Source organism: Pteronotus mesoamericanus, unplaced genomic scaffold, assembly GCF_021234165.1.
Source record: "Pteronotus mesoamericanus isolate MK-2021 breed Mesoamerican mustached bat unplaced genomic scaffold, CSHL_Meso_final contig_702, whole genome shotgun sequence".
Classification (NCBI taxonomy): Eukaryota; Metazoa; Chordata; class Mammalia; order Chiroptera; family Mormoopidae; genus Pteronotus; species Pteronotus mesoamericanus.
In genome coordinates this window covers 54,802-68,448 of record NW_026555239.1, presented here as the reverse complement: position 1 = coordinate 68,448, position 13,647 = coordinate 54,802, and the positions used below count along the sequence as shown (strand labels likewise).

General features: G+C 58.2%; 1 protein-coding gene across 1 annotated transcript; it reads right to left on the bottom strand.

Annotated features, from left to right (window-relative positions):
* Positions 1-7,531: 7,531 nt before the first annotated feature.
* On the bottom strand, positions 7,532-9,327 carry GALR3 (galanin receptor 3). Its single transcript, XM_054582526.1, has 2 exons — positions 8,969-9,327; positions 7,532-8,318 (listed from the first exon to the last, which is right to left on the bottom strand). The coding sequence occupies exons 1-2, from the start codon at positions 9,325-9,327 to the stop codon at positions 7,532-7,534; spliced, it is 1,146 nt and encodes a 381-aa protein (XP_054438501.1).
* Positions 9,328-13,647: the final 4,320 nt, after the last annotated feature.

Here is a 13,647-nt window from a genome sequence, read left to right as displayed (position 1 = left end):
CACAGCACCAGTGGCGGGGCTGGGCGGGGAAGAGCCCTGGGCAGTGCAGAGGCAGGAGCTGGAAGGAGTGGACGTCAAACAGGTGGGCAGCTTCTCTTGGGACCTACTTCTCTGGGCCTCCCCCGCCTCACCCCCAGGGCCGATCACCCTGGAAAGAGTCGAGGCCAAGTGCCTCCACCTCAGGTCTAGTTGCTTCAAGGAACAGGCCCTTGACTGTGAACTCCCGACAGGATACAGGAATTTGTGTGGAGAAGATGCGTGTGCATTTCTGATATGAAGGCCTGTAGCTTGCATTCTCGACAGGATCCGTACCAGGAAGAGGTTAGGGACTCTTGCCATAGGCCTTTGGGAGCAGGTAGGTGAGGGACCTGCCAAGGACATTCTGGGGAAGTGCCTGGCCCCGCCGGGCCCTGTTTTCCCCTGGGGCAGGCTGCTTCGCCCCGTCAGAGCCAAGCCTTTGTGGAGCAGCCCAGAGAGGACTGTGTGTTTCCAGGGCAGCCTGACGTGGAGACTCCCTGGCTGACTCCCAGCAAGTCCTTGGCCAGGACCAACCCATCCGCATGGGAAATCAGCATCCTCCCTTCTGGTGGTGCCCCGCCCACCCACTTTTGGCCCTGTAGCCAAGGAATCGTGAGAACAGGCCACTGGGGCAAGTAAAGGGGTCACTGCCAATTTCCTCCCTGGCCATGCAGGCCGCAAACAAGGGGCTTGACAGATGAAGGTGGCTTAGAGGCCAGTCATGAAACACTTGCCAGACAGTGAGGCAGCCAGACAACCTGCCTTGCCCCATTTCCAACCAGGACCTATCCTGCAAGCCCAGCTCTGTGACGCGCCAGCCAGTCCACGTCAGCCCCAGGCACTGGAGTGAGTCAGAAAGCACACAAGTCGGCCCTGAGCGGCCGGGACGGCTGGACAGGGGGCGGAGGGGGAACCCCACAGACGTTGCCCACAGGAGTTAGCTCTCTTACCAGCTGCTCTGGGAGTTTGTGGGGGAAGCAGGGAGGGGGGTGAGGGGACAGGAGGAAGAAATCCATCTTTGCTGATTGTGCCTTCTGGGAGGGTCCTCTGCTTTCCACCTCCCTCTGTTCCTGTTAGAAATACTGAGCCCTTGCCCTGCAGTCCTCACTGTCCTGGGTGGGAACACGGCAGTGGACGGAAGGACAGACTGTCTGCCTGGCATGGCCCACGGTGAACATGGGAAATGCTTAGAGAAGAATGTTCACAGGTCCTCACAACCTCGGTAGGTGAGGAAACATGGGTCTGCCAGCACCACCTGACCAGGCAGCTGGTCTGGAACCCGGATCCACCCCCGAGCTCCTGCTGTTTCCACCAGGCCTGACGTGAAAGCCTCCAGAGCAGCGCCCTAAAACAGAGGCTGGAGACATTTGTCAAGCTCCTCTTGTGTGCTGGCTGGCCCTTCGTACAGGCCCTTTGATTCAGTGTTTGCTGTAAAATGTGAGGCAGCTGACTTTATTGCTCCCACTATTTTATAGGTGCAGAAAATTGAGGGTCAGTGAAACAAAGTAACTCGTTTGAGGTCAGGCGGCTGGTGTGTGGGGCCCAGCCCGGGTCTAGCGTAACCTCTGCCAGGGTTTCTGAAGTGCCAACGTCTCCAGTGCTCCGGGACCCAGTGGGTGGGAATCCACAGGCCTTCCTGAGTGAGTCTCTGTCTCCGTGGCCACCTCAGGTATGGGAGGGTCTGGCCCTTTCCTCACTTAGCACAGGATACAGTGTGCTTGGTGGACAAGGCATGTACCTGGTCACCCGGGGGAAGAGAGAGGAGAGCACGAGGTGACGGGCCTGAGCTGAGTCTGGAGGGGTCCTTGCTGATCTTCACTGGCTGCCTCCACTGTTCGGGGGCCTCCTGAGGTGGTTGAGAGCTGGCTGTGGGACCTGGCGGGTGACTGACTGGCCAGGGAGGGAGGTGGGACCAGGCTACCCAAGTCCTGAGGTCTGAAGGGGGCAGGTACCAGGCGAGGCAGGCTGTCACCTCCATCCGGAGGTCGGGTGTGTCCTCACCCAGAGCAAGCACCATGACTCTGGGGAAAAGGCCCCATCCCTACCCTCTCCCGGCTGCTTCAGGTGCTGAGCCCAAACCAGGGTGAGGAGGTCAGGAAGCTGGAAGACCCTGCCCCCCACCAGCTATGGGGCCCAGAGGGCATTACAGCCCATACCCCCTGAGGCTGGCTCACCAGCTGACACCAAGCCGCAGAGCCTGCAGGGACACACGGCCAGTGAGGTTTACAGATGAGGAAACGGGCTCAGGGAAGCAAAAGACCAAGGGCCAGAGTGTTCTATGACTGGCCCATGCCAGCCTGGTAACTCTCCTGTTTGGAAGCCCAGGAGGATGCCACGTACTAAAGAAGCACTTGCCATTCAGCACATCTAGGGGGGCAGAGATGGATGAGTCACTCTTCCTTCGCTGGAGCTCAGGATCTGCTCGGGGGAGCCCTGGGAACATCACACGTGGCTGGCACCAGCCGGCAAACAACGTGAGGTGGTCTGCCTCCAAAGGGACCTGGCGCAGACAGAGAGCTCTGTTCTGCAGGTCACCAACGCCCAGAGAGGTCAGAACTGGGAAGTGCAGGAGCCAGAATCCAATCTGACAGTGTGGCTCGAATTCTCCTTGACCCCTGCACTATGCCAGCTCTGAGTTGACCTGGCCCAGTGCCCAGGCCAGCTCCCTCCCCAGCACCACCTCCATCCAGAGCCCCCTAGGCACTCCAGGCTGGGCCCCTCAGCCCCTCCTGCTCCCCCCTCAGCCGCCCACTGAGCCGGGGCTGCCGAAACAACGTGGCACCAGGCAGATGCCGCAATAAATCAGTCTTGTCCCTGCACCAGAAACAACTCCAGCCAGCACAGCCTGGCCCGCTGGCCTCAGGCCACCTTGCATCCAATGGGCAGCTTGCAAATGAGCCTTGCATCAGAGTGAGGAACTGATGTTCATTAAAAGGAAACCTTGGGTACTTAATTGGTATTGATGTCCCCAGGTACACATTCGGAGTTGACAGATGACGCTGTGCCTGCCAGCCTTAGGCAGGCAGGGCGGCTGATTAACACGGCCGCCGTGCCAGGGTCCACACCTCGCTCCCCCTCCCCAGGACTGAGCCGTAGCCCTGACTACAGTTGCTATACAGGGGCGGAGGAAGCCCCTTCTTTGCACTTCCCAGTTCCTCCCTCAGCCTTAACCAACTCCTTCCTGCCTCCTCGCTTGCCTAAACACGGTGGCACCAAAGTCAGACAAACCTGAACTAAAGAGCGCGGCTCCATTTTGGGCCAGCTCTCTGATCTAGGGCAAGTTACTTAATCTCCCTGAGCCTCAGGGTTTTCAGCTTCCAACTCTAAAGCAGATGAGACACACATTCTGGGCCAAGCACAAGACCTAAAAGGTAGTAGGTGTCGCGGGCACTGGGGCACTGGGGCCCTGCGGACGCCCCTCACCGAGTCCCACAGGCCCCTCAGTCTCAACCTGACCTTCATCATCCTGGTATCACCCCCATCAGCCCAAGGTGGAAGTCTGGGTGTCACCTGGGACACCTGTCTCCTCCCACAACGAGTTCAATCACCAAATCCCAACAACTTCCCAAGTGGGTCCCATCTGTCTCCCACAGCTGCCCACCCACTGCCAGTGTCTTTGACAGCTTCTTCGCTGGGTTCCCACAGCACTGTCCTCCCCGCCCTCCCCACCCTCCCCCGCCCAGGAAAGCCTGCCTCGCAGCCAGGAAGGGTTCCCTAAAGAGTAAATCTCATCAGATTGTTCCTGAATTTAAAACCTTTCAGTGACTCACCATTGTCCTCTGTACAAAGTACAGTCTGGGTTTCAGAGAAGAATTTACAGGCCCTCGGTGCCCCACGCTGCGCCTGACCTTGGCGGCAGCGCACATGTTGTTCCGTCTCCCCTCGCTGCCCTGGTTAACTCCCACTCCCGGGCTTGGCTGGGCACCAGCTCCTCAGGAAGTCTTCTCTGCCCCTCCGCCTGGCTCAGGGCCCTCCTCTGGGTTCCCACAATCCCCTGGGCCTCTGTCTTTTCTGCAGGCAGGAGAACCTTGTACCTACTACGTGCTCAGATGTGAGTGCTGCGGGCCCATCCCCAAGAGGTTTGCATGAACAAATGGGACGAAAGGGGTGCAGAATTTAAACCTCCCTCGGAATAATAGGGGTTCCTTCCCAGGGCCCCTCCCAGGCTGCCCCAGGCTCGGCCTAAGACCTTGCAGGGGGCTCCTGTCAGGTGGCTTCTCCTGGGCCCTGGAGGCAGCAGCCAGGGCTCATTCAGCGTTTACTCTGGCTCCCGCCCGCCCCCCCCCCCCCGCTTGCCTGCCTCGGCCCTAGAAGACTCACAGCTCTCTCCTAACCAAAGTACAGTAAGTTCTCACTTAACATCACTGGTAGGCTCTGTGACCTGAAGTGAAATGACATACAATGAAATCAATTTTGTTATAGGCTGATATAAACTAGAATTAAGTTTCCAACGGCATCCCATCAACTTTATAGTGAAACAACATTGAACGAAATGACGTTATTCAAGGACCTGCTGTATTAAGACCATCTGCTCTTCCAAGCATTTCATTAGCCCCCAGAAGCAGACCCAGGCTTCTCTGGGGCCAAGCCCAAGCCCAGCAGCAGGCCATCAATCTTCCTGCCAAATCCATAGGAAAAATCATTTCCCAGCCTCGGGCCAGGCCCTTGGCAGCAGCTCGCTGCCAGCCTGCCAGTCCCGCCCAGGGCAGCCCTGGGGGCTTTCTGATCACACTTCTGATGGGGCCCCTCCCCTCCTGAAAATCTTCAGTGGTATCACCACCTGCCTGAAGGAGCTAGCTCTTGCTCTCCAGCTGGCCTGGGAGGCCCTGGTGACCTCACCGTACCCACTCTCCCGGCCTCCCTGGAGCCTACCTGCTTCAGTGGCATGAGCCACTTACTGCTCCTCCCTGTGCCCTGCCTTGGCACAGGCTGTTGCTCTACCTTGCAGGCTCTTCCTACTTTTTCCAGGAAAATGCTTACAAATTGTTACCTTCTCCTGGGCTCCAGCTTGGGTTGCCCGGGAAGGCAGGAGTGCCCCTCTCTGTGCCCCTTCGGAACCGCGTGTGTCCTGTTAGGGTCTGTTAGGGTCCATCACACGGTGCTGTCTGTTCTTCTTTTGGTATCTGGCCCTCCAGCTAGACTGAGAGCCCCTGGCAGGGAGCGGCCAGGTCAAACTCAGCCATCTCTGTTTTCCCTGGTTAGCCTCACTAGGGCGGGACCTCAAATGTTTAGGGGATAAAGGAAAGAAGGACGAGATGGGCAATGTCTTTCCGTCCTTGGTGCCTCTGGGCCAGGCTGTACTGCCCTCCATTGATCAGGGCCTCTGGCTCCTTTACTTGGCTCTGATGGGCCAATGAGACCTACTTTCAGAAGCAGCCAGAGCCCGGGGCTGTACAACTGTTTGCCCGCACCGCCGCCACCCCCTGGGACCTGCAGTTTTGTGCAGGTTCAGACTCTGCCTGTCCTGGACAGAGGCTGTTCCCAGGCGGCCCCCTGTCTGTGCCTACAGAGGTGACTGTGGAGGAGCAGCAGCCCAGCTGGGAGATTCTGTTCCCTTCTTTCACTTTGCAGGTGCTCACCATGGTCGTGCCGCAAACTTTGTCAGGTGTGCTTGGATGTTTTCCTGATGCTGCCTGGGCTGCCCCGAGAGCCATTCCTGGGGCCCAGCTAGGGTACCAGCTCTGCCACGAATCGGTCACTTGGCTCTGGTCAAGCTACCTCACCTCCTTGAGCCTCAGCTTCTGCTTCTGAGAATGGAAGTAATGCGCTTTGCCTGCCAGAGTCAGCATGAGGCGTGAGTGAGCCAGCAGAGGTGCGAGTGAGGCCTCAGAGAGACAGAGGCCATGTCGGGTGCTGCGGGAGCAGTCAGTGTCACCCCCGCGCGCCCCCTCCCCACCCCAGGAAACAGGGCCACTGCTGTGGCCCGAGTCAGCCATGAAAACCTTGGCAGAGACGTGGGAGAAAGATCACTGGACCAGGCGTCAGGCCCTTGTACTGGGCCCTGGAAGCAGTTGTTCCCACAGCTGGGTCTCAGCCTCCTGCCGTGAAGGGTGACTCCCACTCTGACCCCAGGGTCTGTGGCAGGTGGCAGGCAGTGACCAGGGCTCAGCAGCTGCCTCCGTCAGGGAGGGGCCCTCCCAGGGTGCCCAGCAGCCGGGATGTGTGCTGGGGAGACATGGAGGCCGGCAGGTCTCAGGCCCCTGATGAGTGTTACTGGCATGTGGTGAAGGGGGGAAGGAAGCGGTCAGCTCTGCAACCACTTAAACTGATTTATTGGTTAATTAGGAGGTTCCACAGCCACAAACTACCCCAGTTGTGTGCAGGAAGAGGAAAAGAAAAGTCCACAGAGCAGCCAAGGCTGCTGGGAGGCCAGCTGGGACCCGAGCGTGGCTCAGTGTCTCTGCTGAGCCAGGAGTGCCAAATGCCAGAGGCACAACACAAGGGGTCCGGGTCAGCCAGTGGGCCTGCTGGCCCGAGTAGCTGAACAGAGCTCTCCTGTTCAGAGGAAGGGACCGGGGACCTCTGAGGCTTCCCCAGCATCCGATGGGGACTGGGGGAGCTGCGGGTTTGGGGAAAGAATCAGGAAGACGAACAACAAAAAACACCAACCTTGGAAACCATGGAAACTGAGCACAGCGGCCTCGGAGGTAGAGGAGGAGATTCCAATGAGAGGTTAGACTGCCATGGGTTTGAATCCAGCCTCTCCAAACACTGTGTGATTTTAGGCCAGCGATTTTCACCTGGTGCGCCACAAGAATTTTTAAAACATGCAATACCTGACTATTTAGTTGGGGACACTGACTTCTTTTCCTTTAGATTGTAAACAAACAAACAAACCTCACAACAGCCAACACAATAGCCATCTTGTGTGAATAAATCAAAATATACCTATTTTTTTTTTTGCCAGAACAGCAAAATATACATACTTTTTGTTGTGCTGCAAAATTTTAGTAATCAGTTTATGTGTGCTACGAGATGAACAAAGGTTGAAAATCGCTGCCTTGGGGAAATCGCTAAACCCCTCTGATTCTTGATTTCTTCATCTGTGAAATGCAACAAATTATAGCGACTTTGCAGAGCTGTTTTGATAATTAGATTGAAGAATGTAGCTCCACATAAGATACATAGTAAGTGCCTAATAAATATTTGCTGTATTAGCTGCTAGTATGAAATAACCCGAGACAGGATTCGGAAGGGAGAAGGGGCTTGGTGAAGGGTGGCGGAGGAAGCTGGGCTTAGAAGCTGCCGATGGAGTTGGAGGGAGGGGCAGAGGACCTGACCTCCTGCCAGACCCGCATGGACACAGCCTGGGAGCCGCCCCCAGTCTCGGGAGCTGCTGTAAGTCGTTTCCACCCATTTTCATCGCGCAGGGGTGTCCACGGGGCTGGAGCCCCACACAGACCCTGCTCCTCACAGGGCTTCTGGCTGTGACCCCATCCCCTAGCAGCTTCCGGCCCTGGGGGAAGGGGTGTGACAAACAGACGGCACCCAGCAGAGTGGAGGTGGACAAGGTTTATTTTGGTCCTCCGGCAGACAGGGCTGGTCCAGCCTCCCTGCCTCCAGCAGCCTCCTCCCCCGGCTCCCCGCCCCAGCCGCCACCCGCCGGCAGCCTCCCACGAGGCCGGGCGTCCCCGGCGTAGCCAACAGGACTTGAGGACGCTGGGCGAATGCGACGGAGGGTGCGGCGGGCGCCCAGGGGCCAGCAAGTGCGGTGGCGGCGGCGGCGGCGGCGGCCAGAGGGCCACAGGCGACGGAGGCGCGCGCGGAAGTGGCGCGAAGCGAGCGCGTAGACCAACGGGTTGAGGCAGGAGTTGGCGTAGGCAAGGCAGTGCGAGGCCAGGCGGCAGGCGTAGGTGGCCGGACTGAAGGCGAAGCGGCCGTACCAGAAGCAGAGGATGAGCGCGTGGTGCGGTCCCCAGCAGAGCGCGTAGAGCGCCGCCACCGCCAGCATGGCACGCCCCGCGCGCCCCGTGGCCCTGCGCCTGGCCTCGGCCGCCGCCGCGCCTGCGGGGCCCACGGCCGCCCACAGGAAGCGCAGCGTTCGCGCGTAGGCCAGGCTCACCACAGCCACCGGCAGCAGGTAGCCGACGGCGAAGGTGGCCACGTCGAGGGCGCGCCGGCGCGCGTCCTCCCAGGCGGGCACGCAGAGCTCGAGCGCACCGTAGCGCACCGTGCCGTAGTAGCTGAGGTAGGGCGCCGAGAAGAGCGCCGCCAGCAGCCAGACCAGGCCCACGGCGGCGCGGGCGTTGCGCGGGGTGCGCAAGGCCCGCGAGCGCAGCGGGTGCCGCACAGCCAGGTACCTGCGGGCGGGCGCCGGGTCAGAGCGGCGGGCGAGCCTTTGGCGGCCCACATCCGCGCCCCGACAGAAAACCTGCAATGGGACCTGGGGGCTGGCCGCCTTGATTACAGACAGCTTCACAGCTGTGAGGGTGACCGCTCGACCTGCTTCCCAGGGGGTGGTGATGAAGGGATTAACTGGCAAAGTGCTTAGCGCAGTGCCTGAAGGCACAGAGAAAAATGACTTGGCCAAGGTCATCAGCTAGAGGGTGAGCCTTAATTTGACCTCCCAGTTCCAAGCCATGAAAACAGGTACGACCACAATCTGGGCCAGGAGTGAGCTGTAATAAAGTATCTGAATTCATTGGTATGTTCCTTTTGCTGTTCATTTCACACTCAGGAGCACCTACCATGTGCCAGGCCCTGGGCTGAAACTTGAGACAGAGATGTTTGGGGAGAGCTCACAATGGAGTTGGGGGGGAGGGCAGGACGGTCCCCTGAAGTATGCCCTGCAGATGTCCAGAGACCGGACGGTGGTGGCCAGAGCGCTGTTCCTTTCCTCTCTCCCATCTCCCTTTTTGACCCCCCATTCTCCCTTTCCTAAGGCCAATGAGTATCTGTTCAGGTCTTCCCTCCCCAGCCCAGACCCAGCCAGGTCCTGGGCACAGCGCACCTGTCCACCGAGACAGCCGCCAGTGTGAAGCTGCTGGCATACATGGTGAGATAGATGAGCAGATGCACAGCCTTACAGACCAGGGCCCCAAAAAGCCAGGCATCCAGCGTGTAGATGGTGGCCTGGAAAGGCACGCAGCACAGGATGAAGCAGAGGTCGGCCACTGCCAGGTTGAGAATGAACAGATCCGTGGTGCTGCCCGGCTCCTGCCACGCACTCGGACCGGGCTGCAGCATCACCGCCAGCACCAGCCCGTTGCCCACTGTGCCCAGCAGGAAGATGAGGGCAAAGACCACGGGCACGGCCACGGCCCCCACGCTCCCTGGGCTGTCTAGTGAAATGTTCTGGACATCAGCCATCTCTCCAACAGACGGTCACCTGGGGAAGAGAAGCTGGAGTTCTCAGGCAGGGCTGCCCAGCTCTGGTCACGTGACCCAGGGACCTAGTTTCCTCAGCTTGGGCCTGGGCTAGAAGCTCCTAGGGGTGGGAATGGGCGGCAGAGCCAAAAGTTATCACTGAGACCTACTGTGCAAGCTCCTTGCACAGCCACACCGGCGTCTGAGGCGAGTGTTCTCTAGGACACTGAAGTGGGTTTCTCCCATAGTGCTGAGGGGCTGGTTAGGGAGTTGATGGACACCTCCAAGCAATGACGTAGGTAAAGACACAGGCAGAGTTGGGTGAGGACATGGCACGTGAAGTGAGGGGCACTCCAACCTCAGGAGCAGGTATATTTTCTTCTCAATGAGGATCTGAAGTTCAGGGGAGACTCTTGGACATGGGTCAAAGCAAAACATGGATGACACCCCTGTGTCATTGGAGAGTTCAGTTTGGTGAGGGCTTCACAGTAGCACAGCTGGGCAAACCACACAGGCCCCTTAGGGCACGGGAGGAAATTGAGGCTCAGAGAGGGAACATGGGAGGCTGGATCTCACGCTCTGAAAGGCAGACCTGGGGCTGTGGCCACCTGGTCCTCTGACTCCCAGGCTGGGGTGCCTGTCTGAGAGCCTGTATGTAACAGGTGGTGCTGTGTAAACCTGCATGTATGCGTATGGGTGCATTTGTGCGAGCTGCGTCCACCCTTGCCCCCACCCACCCCACAGCCCACATTGGCTACTGCCTGTGGATGCCTCTGCAGCCTGGGACCTCTAGGTTGGTGGGACAGATTCAGGGTGAGGGGGTCAGGCAGGGGAGGGGGAAGAAAAGACATAGCTGCTCCCCTCCCCCAGCACGCAGCATGCAAAGACCCTCCGAGGTGCAGGATGGGCAACACAACACCCACCTCGATCCTGGGCACTGGGCTCCCTGCTTGATCCTGGGTAAACTGGTCAGGCTGAGGCTGCCTCCTGGCTCAGGGGCCACCCCTTGGTGCTTTCCTGCAGGTCTGCCTCTCACTTCTCCCTCTTCTCCTTTAAGGCCCCTCCTCTGCTGAGCCGGACTTGGGCAGCCCCTCCAGAGTGCCCAATGGCCACTTCCTCCTCAGTCCCTGATTTCCCACAGGTGGCACGCTCTTCTGCCTGGCTCTTCTCTGCCTCTCTGCGCTGCTTCTGCCTCTTTCTGCAGTGAGTAACCCATTGATCTCTCTGAGATTCGCTTTGTAGTTAACCCCTCTGTGCCCAGGGCCCATCCCATCCTTGGCACTCCCACCTCCTGTGGCCCTGCCCATCCTTCCCTCTCCTGCTCCAATCCAAATTCAGAAAGGATTCCTAGCCCTGGCTGGTGTGGCTCCGTGGACTGAGTGCTGGCCTGCGAACTGAAAGGTCTTTGGTTTGATTCCCAGTCAGGGCACATGCCCTGGTTGTGGGTCAGGTCCCCAGTTGGGGGAGTGAGAGAGGCAACTGATCCAATGTATCTCTCTCACATCACTGTCTCTCTCCCTCTCTTTCTCCCTGCCTTCTCCTCTCTAAAAATAAGTATTTTTAGAAAAAGAAAAAAAAGAAAGAATTCCTAGTCTTGACTGGGGTGCACGCCCTAGGCTAGGAAACCAAAATGTGAGTCCTTCCTCTGCAGACTTGATGTGGGACTCCCCCTCCTGCCCTGAGAACCCCAAGACCCGTCAGCTTCCCTAAGCTTTGTCCAGGGCTTCTGTTTGGCTGAAGACTGGAGAGTTTATGTACCCAGGGAAAGAGTCTGGCTTTACACAGAGGGCAATAGGGAACTAGCGAAAGTTCTAGAGCAGGGATGGGACCCACCCACTTATTTTATAATTAGTTTATTATGGCCTGGGGTGGACCGATTCAATGAGTGACTGTTAGAAGCCTCTTTCCCAGGCAATAGCCAAAGAGCTGTTGGTGAATGGCTAACTTAGTCAAGGGGTTCTGATCTGACCTGACTGCTTAGAGGAGTGGCCCGCACAGCCAACGGGCTAGAAGCTAGCACCTGCGGGACGAGGTGCGTTGGATTTAGCAAAAACGTTGAGGGGGCACAGGGCAGACTTTAAGGCGTTAAGGAAGAGACGAGATGCTAGGGACTGCATGTGGAGTCTTTCTAGAAGCTGGGAGGATGGAAAGACTGTCCAGGGGAAAGTCTGGGAGAGCGAGAATAGTCTGAGGGGATGCTGATGAAGCCTAGACTTGCCCCCGAGGCCTGAAGAGCTAGGGAACTCTTCAGAGCCGCTCCTCGCAGGCTCCTGGGACTTCTACCAGTGCTCAGAAGTGCTCCTCTGAAGCCCGATGTCTCTCGCCCCAGGTGCAGAGCATCCGCAGTTTTTGGAAACACAGACTCATTGAATTGAAGATACTAGGACTCATCGAAATCTGAATTCAGAGTTATCAGCCTGGGTTAAGGAATTAGAACTATAGAACCTTGTGATCGCTGAAAGGCAGAATTATAGGTGTGTGGGACTTTAGTCACTGACAGAGGTCCACAACAACCCTTTATGAAAATATACCTGTAGACTCCCAGGACCCTGGACTCACGAACATGTCACGCCCGCACCCTGAAAGCTTCTGAGATCCCTGGCATACTGTCCTCCCTTCCCTTGGGGGCCCCCAGCCCACGAGGCTCCTCCTCGCCCTTGGCGAGGTTCTGGTAGCACTAGAACTCTAGCGGCCACAAGGCTGAGCAGCTACGAGAGTAGATGCAGAGGGAGGGAGGTGACCACAGAAGGCCTGACTGTGGAACATGCAGGCAGGGCCTGTTGTTATGCCCCGGTGCCAGCACACCCCTGGTGCCCCTTCCTCCCTTTGTTCCAAATGCTGCTCCTAGCGGCCATGGCTTGAACACTGTGCCCAACGCAGGAGATGTAGGTTGTATGTCCTAGGAACGGTACCCCTCAGCCCCTGGTCCCACAGTACATGTAAGTGCGGCTGATCCATGGCCACCCCTAGTCTGTTGTGGGTGTCCAGCAACAACTATCAGCATGTGTCCAAGCCCAAGCAACCAGCACTGTTGCTACTCCAGATGGCACCTCCTAGGACCCCTTCTGGTTAGCAGTGGACCAGGGCCAGCACCGCTCCATACCTGGTCTACCACGCAGGGTACTACCACGGCCAGGCCCAGGATGTTGCGTTGCTGCTGCGCCTGCTGGGGAGTGCTATGCCAGTGGCAGCACACACTCTGTGCCACTGCCTGGTGGACCTGGGCCAGGTGCTCTGGCTCCGCTGGGTAGGGCACCGTGACTGTGATTGTGGCCTTCGGGTATGACCTGCTAGGCTGTGCAGACCCCACACATCAAGCTCCTTGCTGGGCTTGGTACTGGTGTTAGGCTATGAGCCCTTTGCTGCTGCAGCAGCACGCCTGGCACCAGGTGCCCTGCCTCAGTGGGGGCTACATGCAAGTGTTCCTGCGTCTCATGTGGTCACAGCAGCCTCCTTTCCCTGGCTGCATCCCCCAGCATCCTGGGCCTCAGCCTCTAGTTCTTCCAGATCACAGGCTAGGATGTCCAGAATCCCCGAGTCAACATCCTGTAGGACTGGCCCTGACTGGTGTGGCTCAGAGCGTTGGGCACCACCCTGCAGACTGAAAGGTCACAGGTTCGATTCTGGTCAGGGCACATGCTGGGTTGCAGGCGAGGTCCCCGGTTAGGAGTGTTTGAGAGGCAATCTCACACATCACTGTTTCTGCCCCTCTCTCTAAAAATAAAATCTTAAAAAAAAAAATCCTGCAGGATTGGGCTGGAGCTCACCAGATTGTTTATCCCAGGATTCCTAGGGAAAGGGAAAGGGAAGGGCGCTGGGGATATGGGGCATTGGAGACCTTGTCCTAGTTCCCAGTTGTTAATAAGGGCCTTTTTCACCCTCCCTGCTCTACCCCCAGCAAACTGCGAGAGCTTCCCAAGGCCACACCACGCTCAGACTGGAGCTACGGTGACTCAGAAGCCACCCCCCACCCCCACCCACTGCCTATAAGGCTGAGTGGGGAGGGCAATGGAGAGAGAAGGGCTAGGGGACGCGACTGTGGGAAGGGGGTTGCCATCTCCAGGAGTGGCACAGCAAGGCGTTCTGGAGCACAAGGGTGGATGGGGCCTTAATAGCAGCCAATTGGCCCCTCTGGCCACGCAGGCGGAGCGGCCCCAACAGCGGAATCCAAGGCCAGTAGTCTGTAGGGGCGGGGCCGGAGCAACCGGAGCCTGAGCTCGCTGCGCCCCCTGGCGGCTGGTCAACAGGCCAGCAGGCCTGGGGATGAGGCAGCTGGAAAGTCCCAGGCATTAAGGTAACATACATGCCTGGTACAGCATGGCA

Excerpts from the sequence above, each read along its gene's own strand:
- GALR3 (XM_054582526.1), bottom strand. The coding sequence starts at position 9,327 with ATGGCTGATGTCCAGAACATTTCACTAGACAGCCCAGGGAGCGTGGGG. Across the intron at positions 8,319-8,968 it reads GCGGCTGTCTCGGTGGACAG|GTACCTGGCTGTGCGGCACC; the intron begins GTGCGCTGTGCC and ends GCCCGCCCGCAG.